The sequence below is a fragment of the Hipposideros armiger genome, unplaced genomic scaffold, assembly GCF_001890085.2.
Source record: "Hipposideros armiger isolate ML-2016 unplaced genomic scaffold, ASM189008v1 scaffold_1149, whole genome shotgun sequence".
NCBI lineage: Eukaryota > Metazoa > Chordata > Mammalia > Chiroptera > Hipposideridae > Hipposideros > Hipposideros armiger.
In genome coordinates, this window is record NW_017732499.1 from 236,500 (window position 1) to 264,280 (window position 27,781).

The 27,781-nt window shown below is 40.1% G+C and overlaps 1 protein-coding gene across 1 annotated transcript in view; it reads left to right on the forward strand.

Moving 5' to 3' along the window:
• The first annotated feature begins 17,583 nt into the window (after window positions 1-17,583).
• CYBB (cytochrome b-245 beta chain) overlaps window positions 17,584-27,781 on the forward strand; it is a 33,893-nt gene continuing 23,695 nt past the window's right edge. The window contains exons 1-3 of the mRNA XM_019632524.1: window positions 17,584-17,710; window positions 19,609-19,704; window positions 20,955-21,065. Of these exons, the coding sequence (XP_019488069.1) occupies window positions 17,666-17,710; window positions 19,609-19,704; window positions 20,955-21,065 (252 nt within the window). The 5' untranslated portion in view covers window positions 17,584-17,665. The remainder of the gene's footprint in view (window positions 17,711-19,608; window positions 19,705-20,954; window positions 21,066-27,781) is intronic.

The following is a 27,781-nucleotide window of genomic DNA, read 5'->3' on the forward strand; positions in this document are numbered from 1 at the left end:
GAAACTGAGTCGAAGAGAGGTTAAATAGGCTGCCTACGGTCATACAACTGACAAAGGTCTGGATTCAAACAAATTCTGTGAAACTTCATTAAACTGTTTTGCCTTCATTCTGGGTAACTTCAGTGGATCCAGAACCTCGCCTCACTCTTCCTTTGCCTTCTCATTCAGGAATCTTCACTTCAGCCACCCTCTCCCATAATCACACTCTGGACCTGGTCATCTCTCAGAAATGCACTGTATATAAAATCTCCGTCTCAGACATACACCCTCGGAATACCACCTCCTGCTCCTCTCTCTTCCTTATTCACTTATACCCAAGAGGACTGTCCTTTAACCTCATCGAGACCTTTGATTTATTTTGTCCCTTAGACATCACTTCCCTCTTGTGTTCACTTGGTATGTTACCCATTTTAGACTCTACCACCCATCATTTAAGCCATTCTCTTGCACGTATCCTGAATTCCCTCATACACTGTCCTTCTCAGACCTTCTGCCAGGCAAGACCCAACCTTGCTCACCCTACCTGCCTTCTTCCTCTACACTTGCACATGGGTTGGTAAAGAGGGCTATGAAAATTACCCACAGATTTATACCACTACCACCAATTTATGATCTCAGACTCAACTGGGTCCTTAGCTCTGTCTGGAAATCGTTTGGGCTTCTACAGCCAAGCCCCACTTCCAAACAGCAGAAACCAAACCTGAGAGCTTTCTTCATTTTCCTGAAACGTTCACCTACCACTTCATTTTTAACAGAAGACCTTTCCTGCTCTTTCACAAAGAAAATGGAAACCACAAAGAGGAAGTCCCCGACTTCCTGCCACCAGCCCTACAAACCTTCCTGCATCTGCACTTTTCCCTCCCCTTTTTACAAGAGACAAGGCCCCTCCTGTCTAAGGCTCTGTCCACGTGCTCAGGAACATTGCTCTACCAAAGGTCCTCCATATTTAGCCTCTCCCTTTGTCCTAGCTCTTTCTCAACAACACTTACAAGCTCCTTTACAAAAACAACATGAAATGAAATCCAACTGGTGTCCATACGTCGTCTTGATTCCGGCCAAGATCTCTCTTCCCTATCACAGCCAGACATTTTGAGGTGACTCCATTCCCTCACCTCCACCCATTTACATCTGGCTTCCCTCCTTGCTACCCACTGAAACATCTTACTGAGGTCACTAATAACTTCCTTATCGCTAAATCCAGGGGTCAGTTATCAATCTGTCTCATACTTACACTCTTGGCTTCACGTGACTGGTACCTGAGGCTCCAGTGTCCGCCAAGCCCCATAGTTGCAGGCTTCCCCTTTCTTCTTGACTGCCTTTCCTCTTCTCCATTACAGACTCCTCCTCTTCTGCTATCCTTCATACCAGGTCTTCCAAGAAGTGTCTTCCCCGGGCCTCTTTCTTTCTTACTGCTGCACTCTCCCGTGTCCTTGTTTGCTTTCCACTTACCGATGACAGCCACACCTATGTCACCAGTCAGGCCTCTTTTATTGAGCTCCACATTTGTACATCCAACTAACCAGCCAACACTTCCTCTCAGAGATCTCCCCTTCCCAAGTCACCTACACTCAATCCTGTGCAAAACCTAACTTATTACCTTCCTCCACATAATAGTTGTTCTTGCTGGCATTTCTTTCTCTAGGATATGGCATTACAATTAACCCAGCTGCCCAAGCCAGAAACCGGAAATCGGCCTTGACTCCTTCCTCTCAGTCTCATCTGAGTTTATTCCTCAATCAACAAATCTTGGCAATATTACCTATTAATTCTTCCATTTCTCTCTTTTGCCATTCTTTGTAGTCTAATTCACATCGCTATCCTCTCTCAGAGTGGTGGTATACTGTATATTTGCTGTATTGTTTGAGAATATTCAATTCTTCTACGGAAGCTAAGAAAACAATAAGATGGGTCAAACGCCTGTGATGTGTTAGGCATATATAAGTGTCTTAGATCAGACTGCCTTACCAAAATACCATAGACTAGATAGCGTAAACAAAAAAAAATTATTTTCTCACAGTTCTGGAGACTGGAAGTCTAAGATCAGGATGCCAGGATGGTTGAGTTCTGGCGAGGCCTCTCTTTCTGGCTTGCAGATGGCTGCTTTCTTGTGTCCACATGGCCTTTCCTCGGTGTATTCATGTGGAGAAAAAGAAGAGCTGTCTCTCTTTTCCTCTTCTTATAAGGACACCAGTCCTATCAGTTTAGGGCCCCACTCTTATGACCTCATTTAACCTTAATTATCTCCTAAAAGCAATATCCCCCAAAACACTCACATTGATGGTTAGGGCTTTAGCATATATATGGGGTGGGGGAGGATGTGATTCAGTCCATAGCAATAAATAACTCATTAGCATGGAAGATGTCATATAAGTAAAATAACATAGAAAAGGATGGAAGGACCAAGGAAACACTAATACTCATGATATATATGATAAATTGACATGAGGCATGCCATTTTTATATCAGGATTATAAGGCACTCCATATTAACGAAGTCTTACTTCAACCAGCCACTGTTGATACCCATCCTGGCCCCATGTATCCTCTTCCTAAAAATTATAAAGCCCTCAGCTGTTCAGCAGACTTACTGACAAGCCACAGCTGTAGCTAGGTACACTTGTCTCTGCATCTCTCAGAGGAAGTGTGTGCCGTTGGTCCCAGGCACCTTCTGTTTGCAGACCCCTGGCTCAAACCTCAACTCTGGTGCTTGTAACCACACCATCAGCAGAGAAGGCTGATACAGCAGAGTGAGGGGGAGTGCATGCCCACTGTGTATTCCAGGATTCAGAAAGTGTGGTCCTTCTGCTTGCTTGTACCCTGTATTCAGTGTGTAAACCTACCTCATCTCCTTCCCCTTGCCATTTGCTGTGTGTTTTAAAATTTATTTGATAAACTATGTGATTCAAGCTTTTTCATATGGCCTGTGGGTCTGTCTTTTCTGTGATCTCTGGGATAGCTTGCCTGGTAGTGTATTTTCAGGCCACCATCATATTGAGGTAACTTCCCACTCTTATATTAAGGTAGTTGCCCACACGACATGTGGATTGCATTAATGGTCTCAATTCTTCACCCCTACCTATATGCACAGCCTTTGTTATGTGATATTACAGCTCCTCCCATCATGGGACCAAATGTATTTTCCCACCCTTTGAAACTGAGCTCAGGCCATGTGGTGTGCTTTGTCCAATGCAATGTTAGCAGACATGATGCTAGCAGAGGCTTGAAAGAGCACTTGTCAGGCCGGCTGTGTGGCGCATTGGTTAAGAGTTGGCTTGGGAGTGCCGGCTCTGAGCAGCAGGGCCGCGGTTCGGATCCCACATGAGGGCCAGTGACACTGCGCCCTCTACAGCTAAGATGGTGAACAGCTCGACCTGGAACTGGGCTGCTGTGAGTCGCCAGTGACGGCATAGGCTTCAGTGAAGCTGCAGTGGGCTGCCATGAGCTACCATGAGTGGCTGGCAGCCTGCGTGAGTGGCCGGCAGCTGGCATGAGCTGCCATGAGCCGCTGTGAGTGGCCGTCCAGTGGCCAGTGACCGATTGCCTCACCCAAGAAGAGCACAATGATAATACCAACATGGGCCAGTGAAGCGACATCCTCCGCAACTAGACTGAAGAACAGAAGGACAGCAACTTGTCTGTCCCCCTTCCCCAATTCCCCAACGCTGTTCCCCTCGCCCAATTCCCCAATAAAGTCTTTAAAAAAGACTTGTCCATTTGGCTCGCTCTTCTGTACCTCTTCCATCTCTATGAGAAGGATGTGCCCAAGTTTGCCTCCTATTCTCAGGAGGAGGATATAAAACACAGAGTGTAGAGTCATGGCCAGCCAAACCCAGTCTAGATCAGCTGACTCCCAGACTGCCCAGCCTAGATTAGTCATCTATCAACTGATCCACATACTCACAAGAAATAATATTGCATGTTGTTGTAAGCCACTGGGTTTAGGGTATTTTCTCACATGGCAATAGCCAATTTATATACTCACGTCGACAAATTCTGTGGCCTAACTTTTACTCCTGCCTACAGTTCTCCCTTCCAATCCGTTTCCTACTGAAATCATAGTTCCCTTCTAAGCTACAAATCTGATCATCTTATTCCCCTTCTTAAATGAGTCAATGACTCTTTTATCTATCTTTAGGGTTCAAGATTCCTGAAGAACCTGGCCCCTGAGGGTTCATCTAGCCAGCCTCCTTTCTTGGCATTGCCCTTTTCTCTCTCTAGATTTCAAGTACACTGAACTATTTGCAGTTTTCTGACTCAGCCATTCTCTCTCTTGCCTCCAGGCCACTGAACATGTTTTCTCTACAAGGGGCATGTATTAGGGCTGCCATAACAAACTGCATGGCTTAAAACAACAAAAATGTATTGTCTCATGATTCTGGAGGATAGAATTCCTAAATCAAGTTGTCAGCAGGGCCATGCTCCCTCTGAAACCTATAGAGGAGGATCCTTCCTTGCCTTTTCCTAGCTTTTGGAAGTTGGCAGCAGTTTGGGGCATTCCTTGGCTTGCAGTTGCAGCACTCCAATCTCTGCCTCTCTCATCACATGATCTCCTCCCCTCATAACATTCTTTTTTTATAAAGACACCAGTCATATTGGGTTAAGGGCCCATCCTACCTCAGTACTACACTATCCCCCCCACCCCAGCTTTATTGAGATATAATTCACATATGTGATGATTCAATACATGTATATATTGCAAAATGATTACCACATTGAGGTTAGTTAATATTTCCATCACCTCACATAATTAACATTTCTTTTTAGTGGTGAGAACTTTTTAAATTAAATTTATTGGAGTGAAATTGGTTAGTAAAATTACATAGGTTTCAAGTGTACAATTCTCTAATACATCATCTATATATCACATTGTGTGTTCACCACCCAGAGTCAGTTCTCCTTCCATCACCTTATATTTGATCCCCTTTTCCCTCTTCTACCAGCCCCACTCTCCCCGAACCCTCTGATAACCACCAAGCCATTGTCTATGTCTATGAGTTTTTGTTTGTTTTTTTGTTTGTCTTGTTCCTTTGTTGCTTTCAGTTTTATATCCCACATATGAGAACTTTCAAGATCTACTTTCTTAGCAACTTTCAAGAATGCAAAACAGTATTATTAACTATAGTCACCATGCTGTACATTAGATCCCCAGAATTTCTTATAACTGGAAGCTTGTACACTTGGACCAACATCTTCCTGGTCTCCCACCCTATATGTTGACCCTTGAACAACATGAATTTGAACTGTGCGGGTCCACTTATATGCAGATTTTTTTCAATCAACAATTTGAAAAAACTCGCAGATGAACCACTTAGCCTAAAACAGATGACATAAACTTACATATTGATAAATACAGTACAGTATTGAAAATACAATAAATGTATTTTCTCTTCCTTATGCTTTTCTTAATAACATTTTCTTTTCTCTAGCTTACTGTTTGTAGCTTAATTTATTGTATTTTACAGTGTAAAATACATATAACATACAAAATATGTGTTAATAGACTGTTTATGTTATCAGTAAGGCTTCTAGTCAACAGTAAGCTCTTACTAGTTAAGTATTTGGGGAATCAAAAGTTATCCACAGATTTTCAACTGCATGGAGAGTCAGTGCCCCTAACCCCTGTGTTGTTCAAGGGTAAACTGTGTATATATGTATGTGTGTGCGCACACACACATACACACACACACACACACACGAGGTGTGATAAAAATACAGTGAATGTTTTTAAATAAAAAATTATTACAGTAAAAGACACATTGCCATTAATCCCCCTCAAAATACCCACCCCCAACTCCCATCACCACTTCAAACACACTTATCCCATCATTCTTGTTACTTTCAGAAGTAGTTCTGGAAGTCCTCTTTCATGAGTGTCTTTGGTTGTGCTGTCGTGGCTGCCTCGATGTCCCAAATTGATTCAAAATGTTTTCCTTTCATGGTCATTTTGACTTTGGGGAAGAGCCAGAAGTCACATGGTGCCAAATCCACTGAATAAGGTGGATGAAGACACACCATAATGTTTTTATTTGACAGAAATTGCTGTACCAGAAGCAATGTGTGACACAGTGTTGTCGTGATGGAGGATCAAGTAAAGACACTCACGAAAGAGGACTTCCAGAACTGCTTCAGAAAGTGGCAAGAACAATAGGATAAATGTGTTCAAAGAAAGGGTGAGTATTTTGAGGGAAATTAATGACAATGTCTCTTACTATAATAATTTTTTTATTTAAACATTCGCTGTATCTTTTGATCACACCATACACACACACAAACACACACACACACACACGCACGCACGCACATGCACACACAAGGTCTGACCATTATGTTTGCAAACTTATCCTAGAAAAAGTACTACATACCTCATTGCTGAAATTCAGTACAGTCACGTTCGAAATACTCCCCTTGGGAAGCTATGTCCCAATGCCAGTGCCTAGTCCACCCTTCAAAGCAATTTTGGAACTCTTTTTCTGGAATGGCCATTAGAGTTGTTGCCGTACTACACTTGATGTCCCAAATGTCATAAAAATGTCTTCCTTTCAATATTTCCTTTATCTTCAGGTAAAGAAAGAAGTCCTTGGAGGCCAGATCTGGTGAGTAGGGAGGGTAGCCAGTTACTTGTTTACTGGCTAAAAATTCCCTCACCGACAGTGCCGTGTGAGCTGGTGCATTGTCGTGATGCAAGAGCCATTAATTGTCGGTGAAAAGTTCAGGTTGTCTAACTTTTGCACGCAGCCTTTTCAGCACTTCCAAATAGTAAACTTGGTTAACTGTTTGTCCAGTTGGTAGAAATTCATAATGAATTATCCCTCTGATATCAGAAAAGGTTAGCAACGTCATTGCAACAAGTTTGCGAAATTAATTGTCAGACAGTGTGTGTGTTTGTGTGTGTGTGTGTGTGTATGTGTTGAGAGAGAGAGAGAGAGAGAGAGAGAGAGAGAGAGAGAGAGAGAGAGATCACAACTTCTTTATCCATATATCTGGGCCATACTTTCTTGTTGTTTTGCATGCCTTGTAATTTTTTCTTGAAAACAGGAAATTTTGAATATCATCATGTAACTTAGATCCCCTCCCCCCAGGGATTAGTTGTTGCTTGCTGTGGGTTGTAGTTTTTTGTTTGTTTAATGTCTTTTCTAAATTACTCTTGTAAAGACTCTATTCTTTGCCATGAGTGGTATATTGAAGTCTCTGTTCCTTTAGCTCAGCGGTCAGCTAGTCACTTGACAGAGATTCTCTTAAACACCTGGAGCCAAATTTAGGAAGGAAGAAAGGAAGAAAGAAGAAAGGGAGGGAGAGAGGGAGAGATGGGGAGAGACAGCGAGAGCGAGAGCGAGAGCGAGAGAGAGAGAGAGAGAGAGAGGAGAGAGAGAGAGAGAGAGAGAGAGGATAGGAAGGAGGGAAGGAAGGAAGGTAGGAAAGAAGGAAGGAAAGAAAGAAAAGAAAGAAAGAAACTGCCCAAGTCCTTGAAGACTGGCTCTGTGTTGGGACAACCCTTCAACCTTTAGCCAGGCCATTTACAATGCTGCCTTAACCTTCACTTCCTACTTGCTTAGAGCCTAAAGATCAGCCAGATGTTGAAGTTTCTCATTTTCTTAGGTCATTTCTAAGCATTCATCCCTGGACATGTGTCTGGTCTAGTTTCTCCAGTCTACAGAGCAGCTTGTCAAAACCCTAATTCTGCCAAAAGTCTCATACCCAAACTTTTCCTGCCAGGCTATCAATCTGTCTTTTGCCCCAATTGTTATTGTTTACCCCAAGTGGCAGTGGCTTTCCTTTCAATATTTTTGAGGAAGGACCTTTGCATAGTCACTTCTCCACTGTGAGAGAACTCGGATTTAAAGGAAACGAAGTCAAGCACTTTTGTCAGTCCTTCAGGGAACCCCCAGACAGGTTAAAACAGACAAACACTGTTCCTTTAGAATAAAGTCTGCTCTGGTCCCTTTACAACCAGGTACCTACAATGGGAATATGAGGTGCTATCTTCAAGGTGGCTCCTGCCACAGTGGGGAGGGGGATGGGACAAAGGTAAGTTAAGATGCCACAAAGCCCTCCTACCGTGTTTAGTGGACTTTCTCTTAGTTAAGCATTTGCTGGTTTGCTATAAAACTTTCATTATCTTCCAGAGTTCTGATAAGGTTTATCCTGACAGTTTTTCCCAGGTTTTTCAATGATTCTGGGATGAAAAGGTCCAGGATTTCCTTACTTTGCCTGTATTAATCTTCTCAGACTGCCATAACAAAATACCACAGAATGGGCTTAAATAACTGAAATTTATTTTTTCTCAGTTCTGGAGGCTAGAAGTCTAATATTAAGGTGTAATCAGGGTTGATTGCTGGTGAGTCCTCTCTTCCTGGCTTATAGATGGCTGCCTTCTCACTGTGTCCTCACATGGCCTCCTCTCTATGCACACACAGAGAAAGAGAGAGCTCTCTGGTGTATCATCTTCTTATAAGGACACCAGTCATATCAGATTATGGCCCCTCCCTCAAGACCTCACTTAACCTTAATTACCTCTTTAAGGCCCTTATCTCCAAATACAATCACATTGGGGATTGGGCCTTCAATGTATGAATTTTGAAGAGATGAAATTCAGTCCATAATACCATCATTTTCGCTGGCATCATCCCTGACTTTATTATTATTATTTCAATAAAATAAAGTGCTTTCCCAGTAATACTTTATCTCCCTTCCATCTGGAAGATTTTTTAAGGCTAGTTGCAAGAAAGTTTGGGGAGTTGGGAAGTTTGGGAGACCTACTATTGTTTTTTTCATTCTCTATATTGGGAGGCAGCAGAGGAGAAGGAAACTAAGAAAATCTTTGGAGTAGTTGAAAACAATGCCTTCTACTCTGGTATTTAACAGGCTACAATATCCTGGGGGAGATGTGGAGTGGATATAGACAAAGAGTACATCATTTTGACCCTGGACTTATATTTCTCACGATGCCTCTTTGATTTTAGTGGTTTCATTAATGACAGCAATTATACAGTCACCTGAGACCCAAGCATTGCTCATCATCAAGCCATGTTGATAGATATATTATGAGAGTTTGGGCATCTATAGCCATTTGTGTACCATATTTCCATGGACAGTGCCAGTTTTGATAGGTATCTTTCATTTTTAAGCCCAATCAGTACTTTTAAAACTGAATCACACTGACAGAACAGGTACTTATCCAATTATATGTGTGTGGGTATAGAAGTTTAAATTTCAAAGGCAAATGAAGAAGTTTTAAATGTCATTCTTTGTTATCAAATCTTTTTCTGAAATTGTGGTTTCATTTCCACCCAAATATTTGCCTTTGTTCAAAATTGTTAATCTGCTGATCCTGGGGAATTTAGTAAGGTACATGAATGCGGTCTCTGAAGTATATAAAAATCTGGGTGGAGTCTGAATATCTTCACTTCCTTGAACTGACAGTAATATTCACATTTTTAGCCTGTAGTTTCAAGTTCAGTGTGTGCAGGTGTCTTCTCACATCAGTGAAGAAACAAAACTTTATGATTCATTTGAACTCTTTTTGGTTGAGTTTCTTAGACTTCTTTAATTAACGAGATCTTAGTCTCAAGAAAGCCATTCAATAAATCTCACAACTGACCACAAATTAACAATCTCACTACATTAAAATACATATTATCTATGTTAAGTTTTTTGCACATAGTCCCCAAATTAGCAAAGTTTGAAATGACATATATAGGAAAATTCTCATTGATCCACCTCATCTGCAATGGGTGACTTTGCCTTGTTAAATCATTATTTGCCTAATAATTGTTGCAATAAAAGGTAGGTAAACCAACCTTTTCTTTGGACTTGAATAAACCACTGAAACATATATATATATGTTTCCATTTGATCCACATGATCCATTTGTGGCAAATGAACTCTGCTTTCTTGTATATACTCAAGTTCTCCAGTTCTGTGGTTTTCTTCCCTTTAAGATCTAAATCACTATAATTCAAACCCCAGAAAATGCCTGAAAGTCCAGTATCTTTTCCCAAATATTTCCGGGATTTTCAGACTATTGATATCCTCCTGGTTGTCTCCTGCTGCTCTTCCTCTAGGTGACCTCTGATCATCTTGCTGCCTCAGCCCCTTCTAGTGTATTGCACCCCATTGCCAGCTTCTGCCTTATATTCAAAGATGACCATTAATTCAAGGCTGACAGTGTTGTGCTGGTTAATGAGTTTTAGTGAAGACATACACACAGCACAAAGGGATTACAATATAGGAAAGGGAAAACCAGCAATCATTATTGTGTATTCCTGTTCTCTAAGATCATCACCATGAATAGGAAAGTCCCTTCATGGCCATGTCCTCTCTTGAGCCGAACATTCTGTCCTATTCTTGGGCCTATTCCTCATCTCTGTGAGAACCACTTCTATCCACCATGACATTCTCTTCCACAATCTCCAGTGCTAGCCTCAAATCAGGTAACACTGTAAGTTCCTCCACCCAAAGGCATCATCATTTCATTTTATTATACTGAGCAGTTTAGCTTTTCCCCGACTCAACCTCTAACTCCTAGGCCAGGCAGTGACTTCAAATTAGCAAAAAGCACATCACAGTGTCTTCCCTAACAGAAAAGCAGCGTCTCCCCCAAACTAATTCTGCCCCCAATTCCTAGAGCAAACTGTACACCCTGAAGGAAGCTTTTAATACATCAGATTTTAAAAACCTTTTTATTTTAAAATAATTTCAAGCATGCAGAAGAGTTACCAGGGTAGCACAAAGAAAACTAGTGTGCTATTTACCCAGATTTATCAACTATTAAAATTTTGTCACATTTATATTATCATTCACTCTCCATATTATTTTTACACCATTGGAGAATAAGTTGTTTTCATTTACTCTTTTTTTTTAAGATTTTTTTATTGGAGAATTGGGGAAGGATAACAGCCAAGTTGTTGTCCTTCAGTCTTAGTTGTGGAGGATGCAGCTAGCTCAGCTCCAAGTCCAGTCGCCATCTGGCTGCCCATCAGCTGCTCACAGCCACTCAGCTCAAGGTGCTGTGTTCAATCTTAGTTGTGGGGGGGGGGCATAGCCCACCATCCCATGCGGGAGTCTAACTGGCAACGTTGTTGTTAAGAGCACACACTCTCACCAGCTGAGCCATTCTGCCACCTGTTGGCAGCTCAGAGGCAGCTCAGCTCAGGTGCAGCTCAATGGCCCATGTGGGAATTGAACCTGTGACCCCATTGCTTAGAGTTCATGCTCTTAACCAACTGAGCCACTCTGCCAGCCCTTCATTTACCCTTAAACACTTCTATATGTATTTACTATGAGCAAGGCCATCACCAGTAATGTGACAAACCAACATCATGTGCCTCCTGATATGATACACTGAGAAGGATACACATTACTTCTAGGATATTCCTGCCTAAAATGCATAACCTGAATCTGGTCATGAATAAATATCATATGAAAATACCCCATATGAGGAACATTCTACAAAATAACCAGTTTATATTCTTCAAATATGCCACAGTTATAGAAGAAAATAAAAGCCAAGAAACTGGTCCAGATTAAAGAGGACGAGAGATAGATGACAACTGGATTCCATGCATGATCTTAGATTGGGCCCTGGAGCAGAGCAAAGGAAACAAAATCACAAAAAGGACATTATTAGGATAGTTGGAAAACTCTGACTATGAACTGTAAATTAGGTAATAATATGGCATCCATGTTGTATTTCCTTATTTTGATAATCATACTGTAGTTATGTATGTTAACAGGTATTTTGCATGCAACTACATGCATTTAGATGAAGCATCTTCACTTTTTCACTAGCAAGCAGTCAGGCCCTATTAGTTTTGTTAGGCCAAACATTATTTGCTGAAAGAATAGAGGAAGCTAGATCTCAGGGTCGTGGGAAATGAATATGTCTTTTCTCTTGGAGAGAATCCTATTTCAATGTCGGCATTCCTAGAAGAGCTGACACTTGAATCTCTCACCTGGCAAATACTTAAGTTACCATTTAACATCTTCACAAAGATGAGCTTTTGCTAACTGCCCAAGGTGGGTTATAAGAGTTCAGGCAGATCCTGGGGCAAGGAAAAGTGATGGAGAAGACACAGAGACGGAGCTTTGTAACTTCAGGTTCAGGCAAAATATTCACAAACTGTAGAGACCTAACACTTGTTACTCAACAAACTTCTTCAGTCTTCTTGGGCTGAGCTGGTTTCTTCAAGCATGTGATTACTGCAGGAAACTGTCAGAAGGAGACTGGAAATCAAGGGCTCTTGTGATCAGTCGTGTGGGGAAGAGTTATATTATGTGTTGCAAACAAAGAGCAGGATAGCAGAGTTCAGATTCAACCCAGGGGCATTGGGACACCAGCTGATTCTCATGAAATGATTTTATTATTTACAGTGAAGCCCTAGCTTTACAAAATGGTTCTGGTGGCTCAAACAAGTAGCAATATATCAGACTGCCAAGATTCAAATCTCAGCTCTGGGATTAAGTAGCCAAGTGACTGGACAAGTTACTTATTCTTCCTGGGACTCTTATTTATAAAATGGTATATGTGTTTCCTATTGCTGCTGTAACATATTACCACAACCTGGCTGGCTTAAAACAGCACAAATTAATTTTCTTACAGTTCTGGACATTAGAGGTCTGGAATCAATTTCACTGGGCTAAAATCAATGTGTCAGCATGTCTGTATTGCTTCTGGGGACTCCAGAAGAAAATCCATTTCCTTGCCTTTACAGTTTCTAGAGCTGCATTCCTTGGCTGCTGGCCTCTTCCTCCATCTTCAAAGTCAGCAGCATAGCACCTTCTCACTGCTCTGCTCTCTGCTCCGGTCTCTGCTCCATTCCTCATGTCCTCTTCTCTAGTCCTCTGAGCATCCTGCCTCCCTCTAATAAGGACCTTTGTGGTTACATTGGGCCCACCCAAAATAATCTGTGATAATCTCCCCATCTCAAAATCTTTAACTTAATCCCATCTTCAGTCCTTTTAACCATGGAAGGTAACATATTCACAGTTTCCAGGGATAAGTACGTAGACATCTTTGGGGGACGGGCAATATTCATCCTACTACAAATGAATACAATAATTTTATAAACTTATAGGGTCGTTGTGAAAAGTAAATGAGATAAAGCACCTAAGGCACTTGGTATATATTTACCACAATCTAGCTTTACAAATGTTAGCTGTTGTTAAGACCAAGATAAGTCTGTACAAATAGATTTTTTTTTTCAAGAAAAACAGAAAATAACCAATTTACACAGCAGGCATATTAGAAAGTTTTAAATTCAAATCAATGACTAGTAAGAGAAAATATGTAAGCTTTCCTCGTTTTCTTTCTTATTCTGATGAATTAATGTATTCAAATCACATTTAACATAAAGAGTTAAATTTTAAATCTTTATCACTGCACATTTTCACCTTCTATTAAATAAACTACCAGTTAAAACTGTATTCTTAATGCCTTTAGTCACCTACATCAGTAAATTGTCCCTTCCTCCATGGACGGCTTTGCTTTTACTTTATTTTCTCCTTCAAACAGGATATGGAACATCTGGCTCCCATTCCAGAGACCTTATTCAACTTTCACTAACCTTGGAGATGGTGATTCTGCAAAAAAAGTGGGTTTCATTACACCATGCTTTAGTAGGAACCCTTCTAGGTATAAGTGGTAAAAAGCCAACTATTTTTTAAAAAACAGGAAGTGGTGGTGGTGGGAACTTATGCCTTATGAAACTTAGTTGGATACCATAATATGGCGGCCAGGTTGACCTTCAAAAATGGACTTATTCCTCTGCTCTCAGCACCTACAGGGATTGTCCCAGTGAGGAGAACTGTCTTGCCCAAGATCATGCAGAATCATCCCAACTGTAGCTCTCCCCACAGGATTGCTGAGGCTTTAAAGTGACCACATGATAATTCAAGTTCTCCTTCTTCCCACTACTGCTTGCTTATCTTTCCTTCCTTTCTAAGGGTGTTTGCCTCCAAAGGCACCCTCTCATAAAACTCCTGAACACTAATCTCCATCTCAGAGGCTACTTTCCAGGAAACACAGTCTGTAAGAATAACTGAGATGCCCAAGGGTTTCAGGCAGATCAGGCCCGTAAATTCAAACACTGTCATCATATTTGTCTCCGAACTGCTCCATCTTCCCCCAGCTACTGATTGGATTTTGTTTGTATTGACATAATTCTTTTTTTTTACGTAATTCTTATGCAGCTTCTTAGTGGAAGGTAATAGAGATTATCTATGGCAGCAGCAGGCGTACATCATTGACAAAGAGAAACACTTCACCCTGTCTCCTCCAGCATCCCTAACTCTCTCCTCATGCAACTAACTCTAATTGGCCTCGTTTGGGTCAAGTGGCCACCCCTGGGACCATCACTGTTTCCAGGGGGATGAAGTCTTCTCACTGGTCATGCTTAGGCAAGGAAAGTGGGGCCACGTAACTCATAGAAGCATGTGGAGTGGCATCCTGGCAGTTCTGAAAAGAACAGCATGTACAGCAGAGATGAGAGGAACAGAAATCCATTTTTCATCATCACCAGGAACAAGTCTCATTGGGAATCTTGGTAGTGACACACCTCCCCTTTCTTCATCAATTTCACACAAATTTTCTTGGAATAAATTAGGAGCCTAATTTTTCAGTTTGAGAAATCAAGAAGGAATTATACTCAGGATGCAAAAGGAATTTCCTGGAGACTTGGGTCTGCTTTTCTCTTTTTTTTTTCTCAGCCAGAAGTATTGAGGATGTCAATCATAAGCCTGTGGGTATTGGTCCTTACTGCCTCTTGGAAGTTGTGAGTACTTCCTTACATTCATCACAGTCTAGCTTGACACTAACTGCTTAGGAGACAATGGAAGCCAAAGTGGCTGGGGAGACAGAGGCATAGAGGTTCATTTTTCTTCCCTCTTCATGTCCAGTCAATACCAGTTAACCAGTACCTGTTGCTCCTTTATCAAACTCTCTGTCTTTCCAAGAACAATGCACATTTCAATATACTAGAACACTGTTCTCAGAAGGGAAGTTACTTTCCATAAAAGAAAGATTTTATTCTTTATTGAAACTGATCTCTTTTTCTCCAGCTGTGAGGCTGATTGAGGTTCTTAAGGCTCTCAAGAAATCTCTACTCACAGCCTTGTGATTACTTTCATAAGAGAGAAAAAAAGCTATAGGAAGGAATGGTTGATGACCCATGGAAAATATTCTTTCGTTTTTAAAAAAATTTTTTTTCTCAAATTGTGGAGGTTGGGGAAGGGAGTTGAAAAATGTTCAAGAAATAGGTTTATGTGAAACAAGGAACATTACTGCCTAGCATATGGGTATTCATGGGCTCCTTCCCATTGCTTCTCCAGCAGAGCACAGGCATCAGGAAGTGGATGAAAGAATGTAGGGGAGACTCAAAGATCTAGATAGAATAAGGGAAGATGGACCAGTAGTCTGGGAAAGCAGAAAGGGGGAAGAAGTAAAAAGAAGACTTTTATAGGTTCCTAAGGGCTCGATGGAGTTGTAGTCATCCTTATGGAAGAGTTTGAGATTGCCCTAGATAGAGGAGGTTCTGAAGGTGTTTTCTTCCTCATTAGGCACATATGCCTCACTTCTTCAATTACATGCAAAAATAAGGACAGGTCCGAATTACTTTTTGTATCAGGCAAAGTGCAGTCAGAAAAACAGAAACCACCATATTTCAACAGAGGGAATTTCATACCAGGAATTTATAACACGAATGATGGGAAATCGGGCAATCCCAATGGGATTTAGCGGCAACATCAATATTAACACCTACAGAAAGTGGTTACAACCCTCAGAGGTGTGGGGAAACTGGGAGGAGGTGGTGTCACTCGATACCAGGACCAGGCCAGGACCATCTGGCAGGAGCTACAATAGAACTACAGTGGCAGTGGCTAGCAGGAGCTCATGCCACAGAGGGAAAGGTGGACTGGTGGGAGCTGGAGCCTCAGTGAAAATGCAGTCACTTCAGAGATTCCACTTGAAGCAGAAAGGTGGGGAAGAAACACTCTGGCTTCTTTCCTGCTCCTCATCCTCCAATTTGGCTGAACATACCAGAAACCAGAGGGCCAAGGGGCCTGGGAAATATACTTCCCTCTGAAACAGAGCAGAGCAAGGAGAGGGTGGGGACTAGATCTTAGAGCAGAGAGGCGAATAGCTGTCACATGTTTTGAGTGTCTGTGTTTCTTTGAATTTATCTTTATGTGAAAAGGACCCATGAAGCCAGTGGCCCTTTATGTGGGTTACATATGGGCCAAGAGCAATGAAGAAGGTCACAGTTGAGTATCTTTCTTTAAATACTATAAAGAGAAAAATAATGTTACTTCACTAATCATCATAATGCTGGAGGCTGTCTCAAGTTGTTTGTAGACAACAACCAAAAGAATTCATGCCTCTCCTCTTTTTTCTTCTATCATTCCCTTTGGCTCCTCCAATCTCTTCTTTTACCTCCCTAGTGAGTAACCCTTGTGCAATTAGTCAACTTTGATCTCATAGTGGGGTTGCCATCCTGCTCTCCTATCCCTTTCATGTCCTGAGGACTGGGTAACAGTCAGGAAAAAAATGCTAAACCTGGCTTTTGGCCTCTAGCACAACTGAGCTACCTTTGTTCTGACTCTGTTTCCATACCTAGCCTAGAGAATGTCATTTCTGCCTGGGAATACTATAGTAGTCCCAACATTTTAATATATTCGTTATATTTTTATTTCCTATGCATATGGAGCCTTTGGAGGGATTTTGGATGGTGTGGGCACACTCAGGCTTTTATGTTCCTGGTATTGTGGTTAAAAGTATAGCCAAACTGCTTGGGTTTCAAATCCCAGCTCCACTATTTCTTAACTGTGTGACCTTGGCCAAGTAACTTAATTGCCCAAGATCTCAATGTCCTCATCTGTAAATGTAATCATAATAATAGAACCTATGTTACACAGGCTGAATTGTTAGAATCGAACGAATTACACATACTGAATTTGTATATGTATGTGTCTTTGTGTGTACACACACACATATATTTATCAACTCATATGCACATATATATGTGTGTGCATATATATGTATGTGTGTATATACACACACATACATACGTATCTTAGAAAATTAGCACAACATAAATGTTCTATAAATATCAACCAGCACCATTGTTATTATTTTTCTCAATAAGACTGAAAATGCTGCTCTAGTTTATCAAAAAATATCACACCTACTTAATGTTTCTCTCCTAGCATGAAGTCTTTGCTAGTTGGGTGACTTTTTAAAAAATTCTAGTTGATAACTGATTGTTCAAAAAGTTAATTCACATTGTATTAATGTAATAAAATATGTTAATAAAAAAGATTGAGAACACACAAAAAGATAAAGAATAACCACAACTTCAAGAAAACTTTAATTCACTGTGTAAAATACATCCAATGAATTACACTGTTATTTGTCTCTCAGTTGTAAAAATTAGTTTTATTGAATTTTCGCTATGTTCGGTTGTGATTGGATCACTACAGACCCTTTGTCTGTAGTTGGTGGTTTAAAGATTGAAATTTTTTATGAATATAATCTTTTCAGTTGACCAATGATTAGGTAATTTCTGATAGTAGAAAAGGAAACAGATTGCCCCAAGGCGCTGTTTTCATTTCCTCATGGGAGGAAGCACAGCAGAGAAGAAAGGCAGACAACAAGACATTCAACCTCTGCCACCATGGGGAACTGGGCTGTGAATGAGGGACTCTCTATCTTTGTTACTGTAAGTACTAATAAGAGATACATTATGAATCCTCTGACTTGTCTGGGCTCTCTTGGGAACTAAAATAGAAAAAGTTTTTTGTTTGTTTATTTTGTTTATTTGAGAAATTGTGTTGAAACTGATTTACTGTGTGAGCAGACTGAGTCTACTCTTTCAAACTTAGTATTGGAAAGAATGTAACTGGGGGCTCACTTCACCTAGTTTATGTTTTTGAGTTTTTAGGAGTACTAAATTAGCCAGCATTTCACAGAGGGAGTAGAAGACATTTCAATTTCATGACAATGATTCCTGAGTCTGAGTTGTTTGTTAATATTTACTCTGAGGCAAATTTCTACTTTTTATGTGTTTATACCACTTTAAAAATGGGAAATCAAAATTTTATGCCTTTTTCCAAATAATAAGTATGAGACTGGCTCATGTGTGGGAAATTGGCCTTTATTTCAGTATTTACACCAAAAATAATTGAAGTTCTCAGCTGTGTTTTTTCTTAAGTACCTTCTCTCTGAGGTAAATTGAGTTATTTATAAGGTTTATAAAAATTCAAGGGATGGGAATTGAAATTAAATATCTAGACTCATATACAGTATATATATGATATATATTATGTATGATTATATATACAAATCAATATAATCTATCTTGAGAAACAGTTTTTGTAAGTAAAGACATGGCTAATTTTCAAATAGACACATTCGTTTCTTTAGTTATTAACATAACAAAGATCAACTATTATTTTACGACGGTGGTCTCAGCAAAGCAATCATGGATAATTGGGAAGATAGTAATGTGATTTATAACTATCCTTTCCAAATACCCAATGAAAGCATTATACAGAGGTTAAAAACAACTCTTATAAATGGAACTTTTGAAAGAATTAATCATGAGGTAAATATTGAGTCTTTGACTTTTCAAGGTACAGAGAAATTAGTGGCACAAATATAAAGCAACAAATATTTTGTCATGTAAAAAAATTATGCCAAAGCTACATTGTAATGCAATATAGAATTCTTCTGAAGACTCAGAACTGGTAACCTGATTTCTTATCACCATTTTAAAAACAGATTACTCCTATAGAAAACAAGTTCAAATTATACTTTTAGATCCTATCACAATTTTCTGCAGGAAATGACCTTCTATTTATATACTCACATATTCAATTGAAAGCGAAGGCACAGCTTGAAAAGCAAGAGTAAAAAAGCCAAGATTAGGAAATGGACGAGTTGCTTTAGTGCCTTCTTTTTAAAGAGAGACAGTTCTCAAGCATTTATGGACATTTAGTACTTCAAAGCACAGTTAAGAAAATAATCACTGTGGAGCTGAGCATAGAGGACTGGGCAGTGTCATCACTTGATGCGCTCAGTAGTTCAAATGAAAAGTAGTCACAATCTAGAAGGGTCTCTTTTTTAAAAAAATCCCATGCCCCTCACCCCGTCATTCATGCTCAATATTCTCCTCCTTCAAAAGTTAAGCAAAACTTACCAAATATAATTAAAGGCTTGACTGCTTAGCTGATGAGACCCCCACTTGCTGGGTGGGGTGCTGTATGGTGGAGAAAGTTTATCAGTATCTGTGAGAGTAGAACACAGTGTCCTACTGGAGCAAGGGACAGCATAGGAGGAGAAAGGAAGGAGGGAAGATAGACTGATAATAACTTGGCATACTGACCAAGTCGTAAAACAATCATGGGGAACAACATGGGGTGGAAAGGTTAATTACAGAAAAGTATAGCATTGCTGCCTGAGGAAAGAGCTGGCTCTCAAATGGTTATATTGAGCTTTGTAACCACCTGTATCAAAGGCTGGAGTTGGGGGACTCCTGACTCGGTTTTAGCACCAATATTGTACGAAATTCACTTGTTGAAATGTGAGAACTTCATGCAACTGTTTCTGTTTGTGCAGCTGGTATGGCTGGGGTTGAACGTCTTCCTCTTTGTCTGGTTCTACCTGGTTTATGATGTTCCACCTAAATTCTTTTACACTCGGAAACTTCTTGGGGTAAGTATAAGTTCCATGTCATGCAATATTGACTGAGCTCACATTTTTAATCAAGTATTCACGTTGATATTCCTTTTGACGTTTTCAATATATATTCTGACCAACCCAAACAACACCATCAGCCTCACTCCCTCCATTACAACCCCCTGGGGAGGAGTCTTTAGGCCTTCCAGTGTGGGACAAATAAAAGTGTGGCAGAGGGTCACAGCAACATCCCTCTCTTCCCCAAAACCAATGGACAAGTGTTTAGCTTAGAGGAGAAGTCTAATAAGGGCTCTGGAATGAAAGGCCAGGTTGAAGAGATAGATCCAGGAGTAACATAGGTGGGACAAGTGGGACTCTCCATATTCTGTAAATCATCTGATTCCTACCACTTTTGTGCATGGAGAACGCTGCTCCTAGTGACATGTTATGAAATGATCTTCAGGAAATTCCAGTTTTGTTAAACTGCCAGTTCTCCTCTTCATTACAGATGAAAATAATTTCGTCTGCCCCCAGAAGATATCATTTGCTATGTCCTGCATGAATTCATTACTTAATAGTACTAATTATAATATGTATTATATATCATCTGTAGAAATAATTATATAATTATACTACATTATTATGGTTGTTGTTAACTTATTCGGGTTGATGCTGAGAAGGATGATTTCCTTTTGCTTTCCCCCTCCAAAAAATTCAACTTGTTTGGGTATTTTAATGAACAATCATAATGCCAAAGCATTACACCATACCAACTTAAGTGACTGTTGAGGTCAGTCTAAGTGCTAAGCAAACCTTCTTTTAAAAGCCCCAGTTTCTATACTGAGCTCTAGTTAATGATATGCATACTTAGGCATTTAGGAGGAAGTCAACTGATGGCTGCAATTTACTTTGAAAAGCATAAAAAATAAGATGTGTTGATGGAGGGATGGGTAGATAGATACGTGATAAAACAAGCATAGTAAAATGTAAAAGATGGAATGTGGGAAATGGGTAAACAGGGATTCATTGTGAAATGATTTCAAATTCTCTTTATGTTTGAACATTTCCATAATAAAATGTTGGGGTGGGCGGGGGGAGGTAAGGGCCAGATTAAAACAAAGGGTCCCCAGCAGGCCCTAAAGGTAAACCCTTGGCTCAGAAGACCCTTCCTTCCTAGATAACTTGATGCCTCTGATATGTGGGCCACATGCTGGGAACTCTGGGGAACTGGGGAAAGTGTTCTGTGCTTATAGGCGTCACCCTACTCCCTCTCCTGCCTCTTCTAGTCAGCACTGGCGTTGGCCAGGGCCCCTGCAGCCTGCCTGAATTTCAACTGCATGCTGATCCTGCTGCCTGTCTGTCGAAATCTGCTCTCCTTCCTCAGGGGTTCCAGTGCGGTAAGAGAAAACATTTCCAATGTTTGAGTTTCTCAATATTTCAAAAACCATTAAGCTAAATGCCCGTTCTTAAGAAAAGCAAACCAATGGTTTATAAAGATTCTAACCTCTGTGGAATATTTATGAGCCAAGCAATGCCTGATCTGTAGTTTATTTCTATATTATTTGTTGATGGAGCTCCCTGGGACAACCATTTAACCTGGAACAGACATTAAAACAACAACCACCAATCAACCTCTACCTCAATAATAGCAATAAAACGTGTGTGTGTAGGCACACACAGAGATATATGTAATCTAATCTATATGTATATGAAAAGGGCTTTATGAAGCTGATGTGAAATTTGGGAATTAACCTTACACTGTCATGTTTCTCAAAATGTTTAAGTCAGAAAAAAATCTCTTTTGTGGATAATATCCCAAGCAGGTGGAATTAATGGGCGATGAGTCACACTATAATGAATGTGATTAAGAGGTGTTGGGCCTGTGGAACTGAGAGATTCAGGGCTTTCTAAATGCCCAGGGCTTCTTTTACCCTCACTGTAACAATTTCGTGAGCCTCTGAATGTACCATGCTAGAAGAAAAAGATTATGAGATTAAATAGGAAAATGGTATACAAATTTCGTATTGATATTATTATACAAAGATGAGAAACAAGGAACTGAGAATCTACACACGTACTCAAATAAATGGGTCCCACAAAACAAATAAGGAGCTACAGGGAATCAAAGGAGGTGAAAATTATATCATGTGAGGCAAAAGGTGAAGAAAGGCTTCTTGGAGGAGGTGGCATCAGACATGGGCATATAAAGATAAAATAAGCCTCTAGAAGATGTAAATGAGAGAGAAAGACTTTCTACCTGGAAAAAATGGCATGAGCAAAACCACAGGAAATGGTGAGGAACTCAGGTTCTTAAAAGCCCTGTGTAAACATGACTTCTGGCTTCTCTTTGGACTTTTTTTTTTTTTTTGCTATTCCTGACCACATTAAAGAGGGTAGATCTTCCAAAGTTAAGGATTGATGCCCTGGTGGAACCCATTCCATTGTCTTATTAGTGACTAGTAGTCTCCGTTTTTTTCTTTTAAAAAATGTTTTTTTTTATATTAACTAGCTTTTAAAAAAATACTTATTAATTAGAGATCATTTCTAGAGGAGAACAGCAGACAATCTACCTTGATGGGAATGTAGGGATTGTAAAAAGGGCAGATTTCTGGGATAAGGGTGGAGAGGAAGCTGGGACTTTGCTGGTAAACTAGGACTTTGAATGTATAGCTGAGGAGTTAATACCTAATTTGGCAATTAGAGAATACTTTTGGGGAACGAAAGTGGTCTAAACTGTCAATAACAAGTAGAATTTGCCTTTAACTCTGCCTCATTTTTCCTAGTCATACTAAATTCACATTGATCCTAAGGGGAAAGTTTTTTTCTTTAAGAGCTATACAACATTCGATTTACTAATACAGGATTAGCAGGCTACAACTAACAGTAGACATTGATTATAAGGATTTCTAAAGAATCTTCTCAACCTCAGAAACCACAGAGATCAAATTCCATTTGCTTGAAAGTTTTATTGATGAGCCACCTATAAAGTGCAATGTTTGGTATACCGCAGGTACCCAGTGAACATTTGTTAAACGAAGCTCATACACTGTAGCTTTTTGTTTTTAAGGAGTCACGATTCATTTTTATTCTCCCTCCCTGTTTAAATATTGTGTATTTAGAGGAAGTAAGCCCTGAGAAACAGGCAGTATTTTCATTAGGATGGCCCGTTAGGAAATTCTGTTACCCCACAGGCCTAAATTGCGCTGCCGTTGAGCTGCATGACCCATGAGCAGTGCATGTTGTAATGGCCGCTTTTAGACTTCCTGTGGTCCACGAGGGAAAATCTTCATGAGGGTTTCTAAAGATAGGGATGAAATGAGGCTGCTCTTCAAATTGCAGAGGTCAGCTCTGTAACCAGAGAGACCTATATAGAAAAGAATGTGTGTGTTTTTTTAAATTAGCAGCAAGCAAAATTCTTTTATAGACAAGAGTGTGTCCTTCCTTCCAGATTTCCTAGCCTCATGTGAACTTAGCAAATGAAACTTATTTTCTGATTGGGAGGAAAATTAGTGAGCATGTTGTGACTAATGTTGGAAATCGTAATAGCTGCCACTTATTGGGTCTTCACAGACCTCACTTCATGAAATCTGCATATCAAACCAGGAAAGTAAGGATGAAATTAAATGGGAGTGTTGGGATTCAAACCCAGGTCATCGTGCCCCTACAACCCATTCACTTTCCTACATGCCACCTAAACTCAAAACTGTCCTATTGTGGTATTATGGTCTTAGAAAGTCCAGTATATACGTGAATGTTTGAGCATGCTGAATAACCTAGGCTAGAAATGGCAATGATGTTGTAACTTCAAGGATTCGTTAGTAGGAGCCTATGCAAACTAAACAGTCCCAGAACTGCCATTCAGTTTCTAGCGGTTTTAATCATTTAGACTTTGCTTTATAATTCTTCTGGTTACCTGGAGAAAGAAATCTGCAGGGTTGACCCACCCCAGGAAAGATAGGGGTAAAGACTCAGCCTGCTGTGTTGAAGGAAATGGGGAAGGATGAGGTTCAGCATACAGGAACCTTAATAACCCCAACTTGCCATGCAGAAGCTAAGTTCTAACTGGATGGAAGTCCTGGTCTTAAAATCTGAAAGAAACAGAAAGGTGAGAAGGTGAGCGCTTATCTGTAGCCTTCTATAGTCTGAGAGTCAGATGCCCTCAGCATGGCTCTCTCTCTAACCTTGTGGCCTAGGGCAAGTCTCTTGGACTCCCTGTCCCATAGTTCTTGTTTTTTTTTTTAGCTGAAAAGAAAGTGAGATAATGCAAATGTAAGAATTAATATGACATTCTATACATATATTAGTTGATTAAGCCTGTCAACTAGTGAGGTCAACAAATGCTTATTGAGTGCCAGCTATGTGCTAAGCACTGGGGACACATGGCGAGTAAAGAGTAAAACATGGATGGGCCATGAGCTCAAGGAGCTTAGAGTTTTATGAAGAAGATAGAGAATAAACATGTAATTCAAAATTATAAACAATGCTGTACAAATAAAGTCGTGTTCTTCATATTTATCACATTATTCTACTGCCACCAAGTTTGGGCATTACTGTCAGCTTCTTCCCCTGAGTTCTGTAGCTTCAAGACTGGCTTTTGCAATTCCTCCCAAATTGCATATAAAAATCTAATTCAGATTCACTCATGGTATGTGTGATGAGACCAGGTATACCTAACATAGAATTTTTAACTTTCTGTAACTAACTTACAGAAACTCATGCTCTACCCCATTAAATATGCACTTCTTTTTAGTACCATTTCTCAATTTTTTCACTTTCTTTTTCTCTTGCACTGTGCATAGAGCATAGAAATTTGCCGAGATGACTCAATAATCTCCCTTGCAATTGAATGTTAGGTTATTGAGATTGGGCAAGGCTCTAGGCGACAATAACAGAAACTTCCCTTCAGAAAACAAAAGCAAATTTGTACTTTACACAATATTGCCACAGGGATATGAAAGACAGTTTGGGGAATATAATCAATAATGTTATAAAGACTTTGTAGGGTGTCAAATGGGCACTTGTCTTATTAGGGAGACTACTAAATGAACTGTGTAGATGCCTGACCACTGCACTGTACACCTGAAGCTAAATAATATTGAATGTCCAACTATAATTTTATATATATATACATATATATGTATATATATGTATATATATATATGTATATATATATATATATATATAGTCACAGGATGTGGAGTACAGCATAGGGAATAGAGTCAATGGAATTGTAACAGCTATATACAATGTGAGAGGGGTGTAGATTGGGGGAGGGGGCTATCACTTTGTGAGGGGTGGAAATGTCTAGCTATTACATTGTTTTGTACACTTAAAACTGAAAAAAAAAGTCCAAAAACAAGGAGGTGGTTGGTTCAGTGATGAAGCTATGGGGCACGATGGCAACTTGGGTAATTGGTAGGTGGCTGGCAATAATTCCAGAAGTGACTCAAAAGCATAAAAATGATGTCTGTGTAGTGAGGAGGAACAAAAGAACGCTGGGCAGTCATAAGCAGCAAAGCCCTTCCTTCTCATCCCACCAAATGGCTGTCTTGTTCCCTTTTCAGGAAATGGTGAAGAAATTGTATTTGGAAACCCCATATAAGCATGACTTCTGCCTTCTTTTGGGATTTTTTTCCATTCCTGACCACACCATAGAGGGAGCTGGGAATAATTAGAGATTGATGTCCTAGTAGGACCCATTCCACTGGCCCATTGATGACTAATAACCTCTGTTTTTCCTTTTAATAAAATGTATGTGTTTTATATTAACTAGGTTTAAAAAATTACCTATTAATATCAAACAGAGTATTACTGAATGGACCTTGAATTTCCCAAGCACATCTCTCCATTCGGTTTATTTTTCTCTAAGGTTCTATTGCTCAAGCTGTTAAGAAATCTATTGTTTGATGTTTTTGATGATCCATGTTGATGATAAGGATAGACCTGTGGAGACAGTGTAGAGACCAAGAAAAAACTGTTCTTCAAATTCAGCATGGAGGAGCCGATATATTTTTCCCCAAGAGTTTCAAAATGGTTTGTCAGGAAGTAGAAAAGAGAGGATAAATATGTGGGTAAATACATCTCTATTGGTTTATTATAATCATCTTAGATTCTAGGACAGTGAAAATGTAATTCATTTAACCAAATAATTATTAAAGAATTTTAAAAAGTACATGACATATTGCTCTGCATGCAGGAAACTTACCTTCTAGCTAGGGAGTCAAGCCATACTAAATGAAAAGTTAAATAATAATACAAAAAAATCAAATATTTATTAAACACCTCTCGATGAATCTATGAAACAGACCTAAGTGGGAAGAACTATGATAAATATATAGGTGAGAAAACTGGAAGCTGAGTACATTATTCAACATCACACAGCTAGCTTGTAGGGCTGGGATATAACACAGGTATATCTCATGGCAAAACTTGCTCTCTGAAATGTTATTCTGTACTGCTTTCTCCTTTTTTTTTTTAAGCTGAGCCAGCCTGCCACCTGTTGGCAGCTCAGCGGCAGCTCAGCTCAGGCCGGGCATCGAACCACTGTTGCTCAGAGCTCAAACTCTTGATTGAGCTCTTAACCAACTGAGCCACTCGGCCGGCCAGCCGTACTGCTTTCTGACCCTACTAATTTTAATTCCCTCATTCTTAGGACTCCAGTTATGTTCCATCACTCTAATAAGGACTGTATTAATTATCTGTTGGTGTGTAACAAATTTTTGTAAACTCAGTGGCTTAAAACAACCCCAGTTTTTAGCTCACAGTTCTGCAGGTCAGAAGTACAGCATCGTGTGGTTGGGTTCTCTGCTTTGAGTATCACAAAGTTGGAATCAAGGTGTCCACTGGGCTGAATTCTCATATGGAACTCTTGGTAAAAATCTTCTTCCAAGCTCACGCTTGTTAGCAAAATTCAGTTCCTTGCAGTTTCAGAACTGAAGTCCCTGTCTCCTTGCTGATGGTCATTCAGGGGCTGCTCTCAGATCCTAGATGTCCCTGTAGCCCTTGCCATGTGTCCTTATAACTGCAAAACCAGCTCAAACCGGTCTTATCCTGTTTCTAACAAGACCCAGAACCAAAGTTTACACCCCTTATGAGTAACAATTGTGAACACCACTCATGAGTAACACTTGGGAAGCCTTCACTGCTCCCCTTCCCCACAGAACCAAAGGACCGGGACATGACAGGACCCTGAGTGCTGGAATCCTTTCAGACAGGAGGGTCCATTGTCCAGGAAGATCCGGTGCTGAAACCCTTGAAAATCCCACCCCAAACCCTGGGTCCGGCAGACACATTTGAGCCTTGCCTTCTTGCCAGTCGACTGGCAGATAAAAGCTTTTCTTTTCTCAAAATCCAGTGCCATAGTATTGGTTTCTATGTGTGTCAGGCAGTGAACCCTTGCTCAGTAACAGCCCCCTCTATCTTCAAGCCCTCAACAGCGCATCAAATACTTCTCATGCATAGAATCTCTGACTTCTTCCATCTTTGACTTCTAGACTCAGATTTAAAGGGCTTATGTGATTGGGTCAGGCCCACCCAGATAATCTCTCTTCTTAAGGTCCATTTAGGACTTTAATTACCTCTACAAAGTCTTTTTCGCCATATAATGTAACAAAATCACAGGAGTGACACCCCATCATATCACAGGTCAAGTCCCACCCAAACTCAAGGGGAGAAAATTATACAAGGTCATTGGGGATCATCTTAGAATTCTGCCTACCACAAGAACTCTAAGAAACAATTGGGAAACAGGGAAAAGTTATTTCCTTAAAATTGTCAAGAATGCAAAGTAGTAAAACAAAGCACAGGACTTGAAATAAACACAAAAGACAACAAGACTATATAAGAAAACAAGGACAGTCAATTTTTCACCAACAGAAATGTAACATAAGTGATCTCAAACAGGAAACCCTTGTTTTGAGAGCCTGAGTCACTGCTGAGTTGGACCAGTGGACACTTGGTTATAGCCGATGCTGTTGGTGCTCTATCCATATTCCTTCCACACTGACAGTTCCAATACATGGGCCAGCTGCCTTTTAAAAGCCCCAGTCATTCTGTGCCTCAGGATTTTCTTTCAGCCCTCTCCTGAGGCAAGCTCGCAATATTAGGGTGCTGA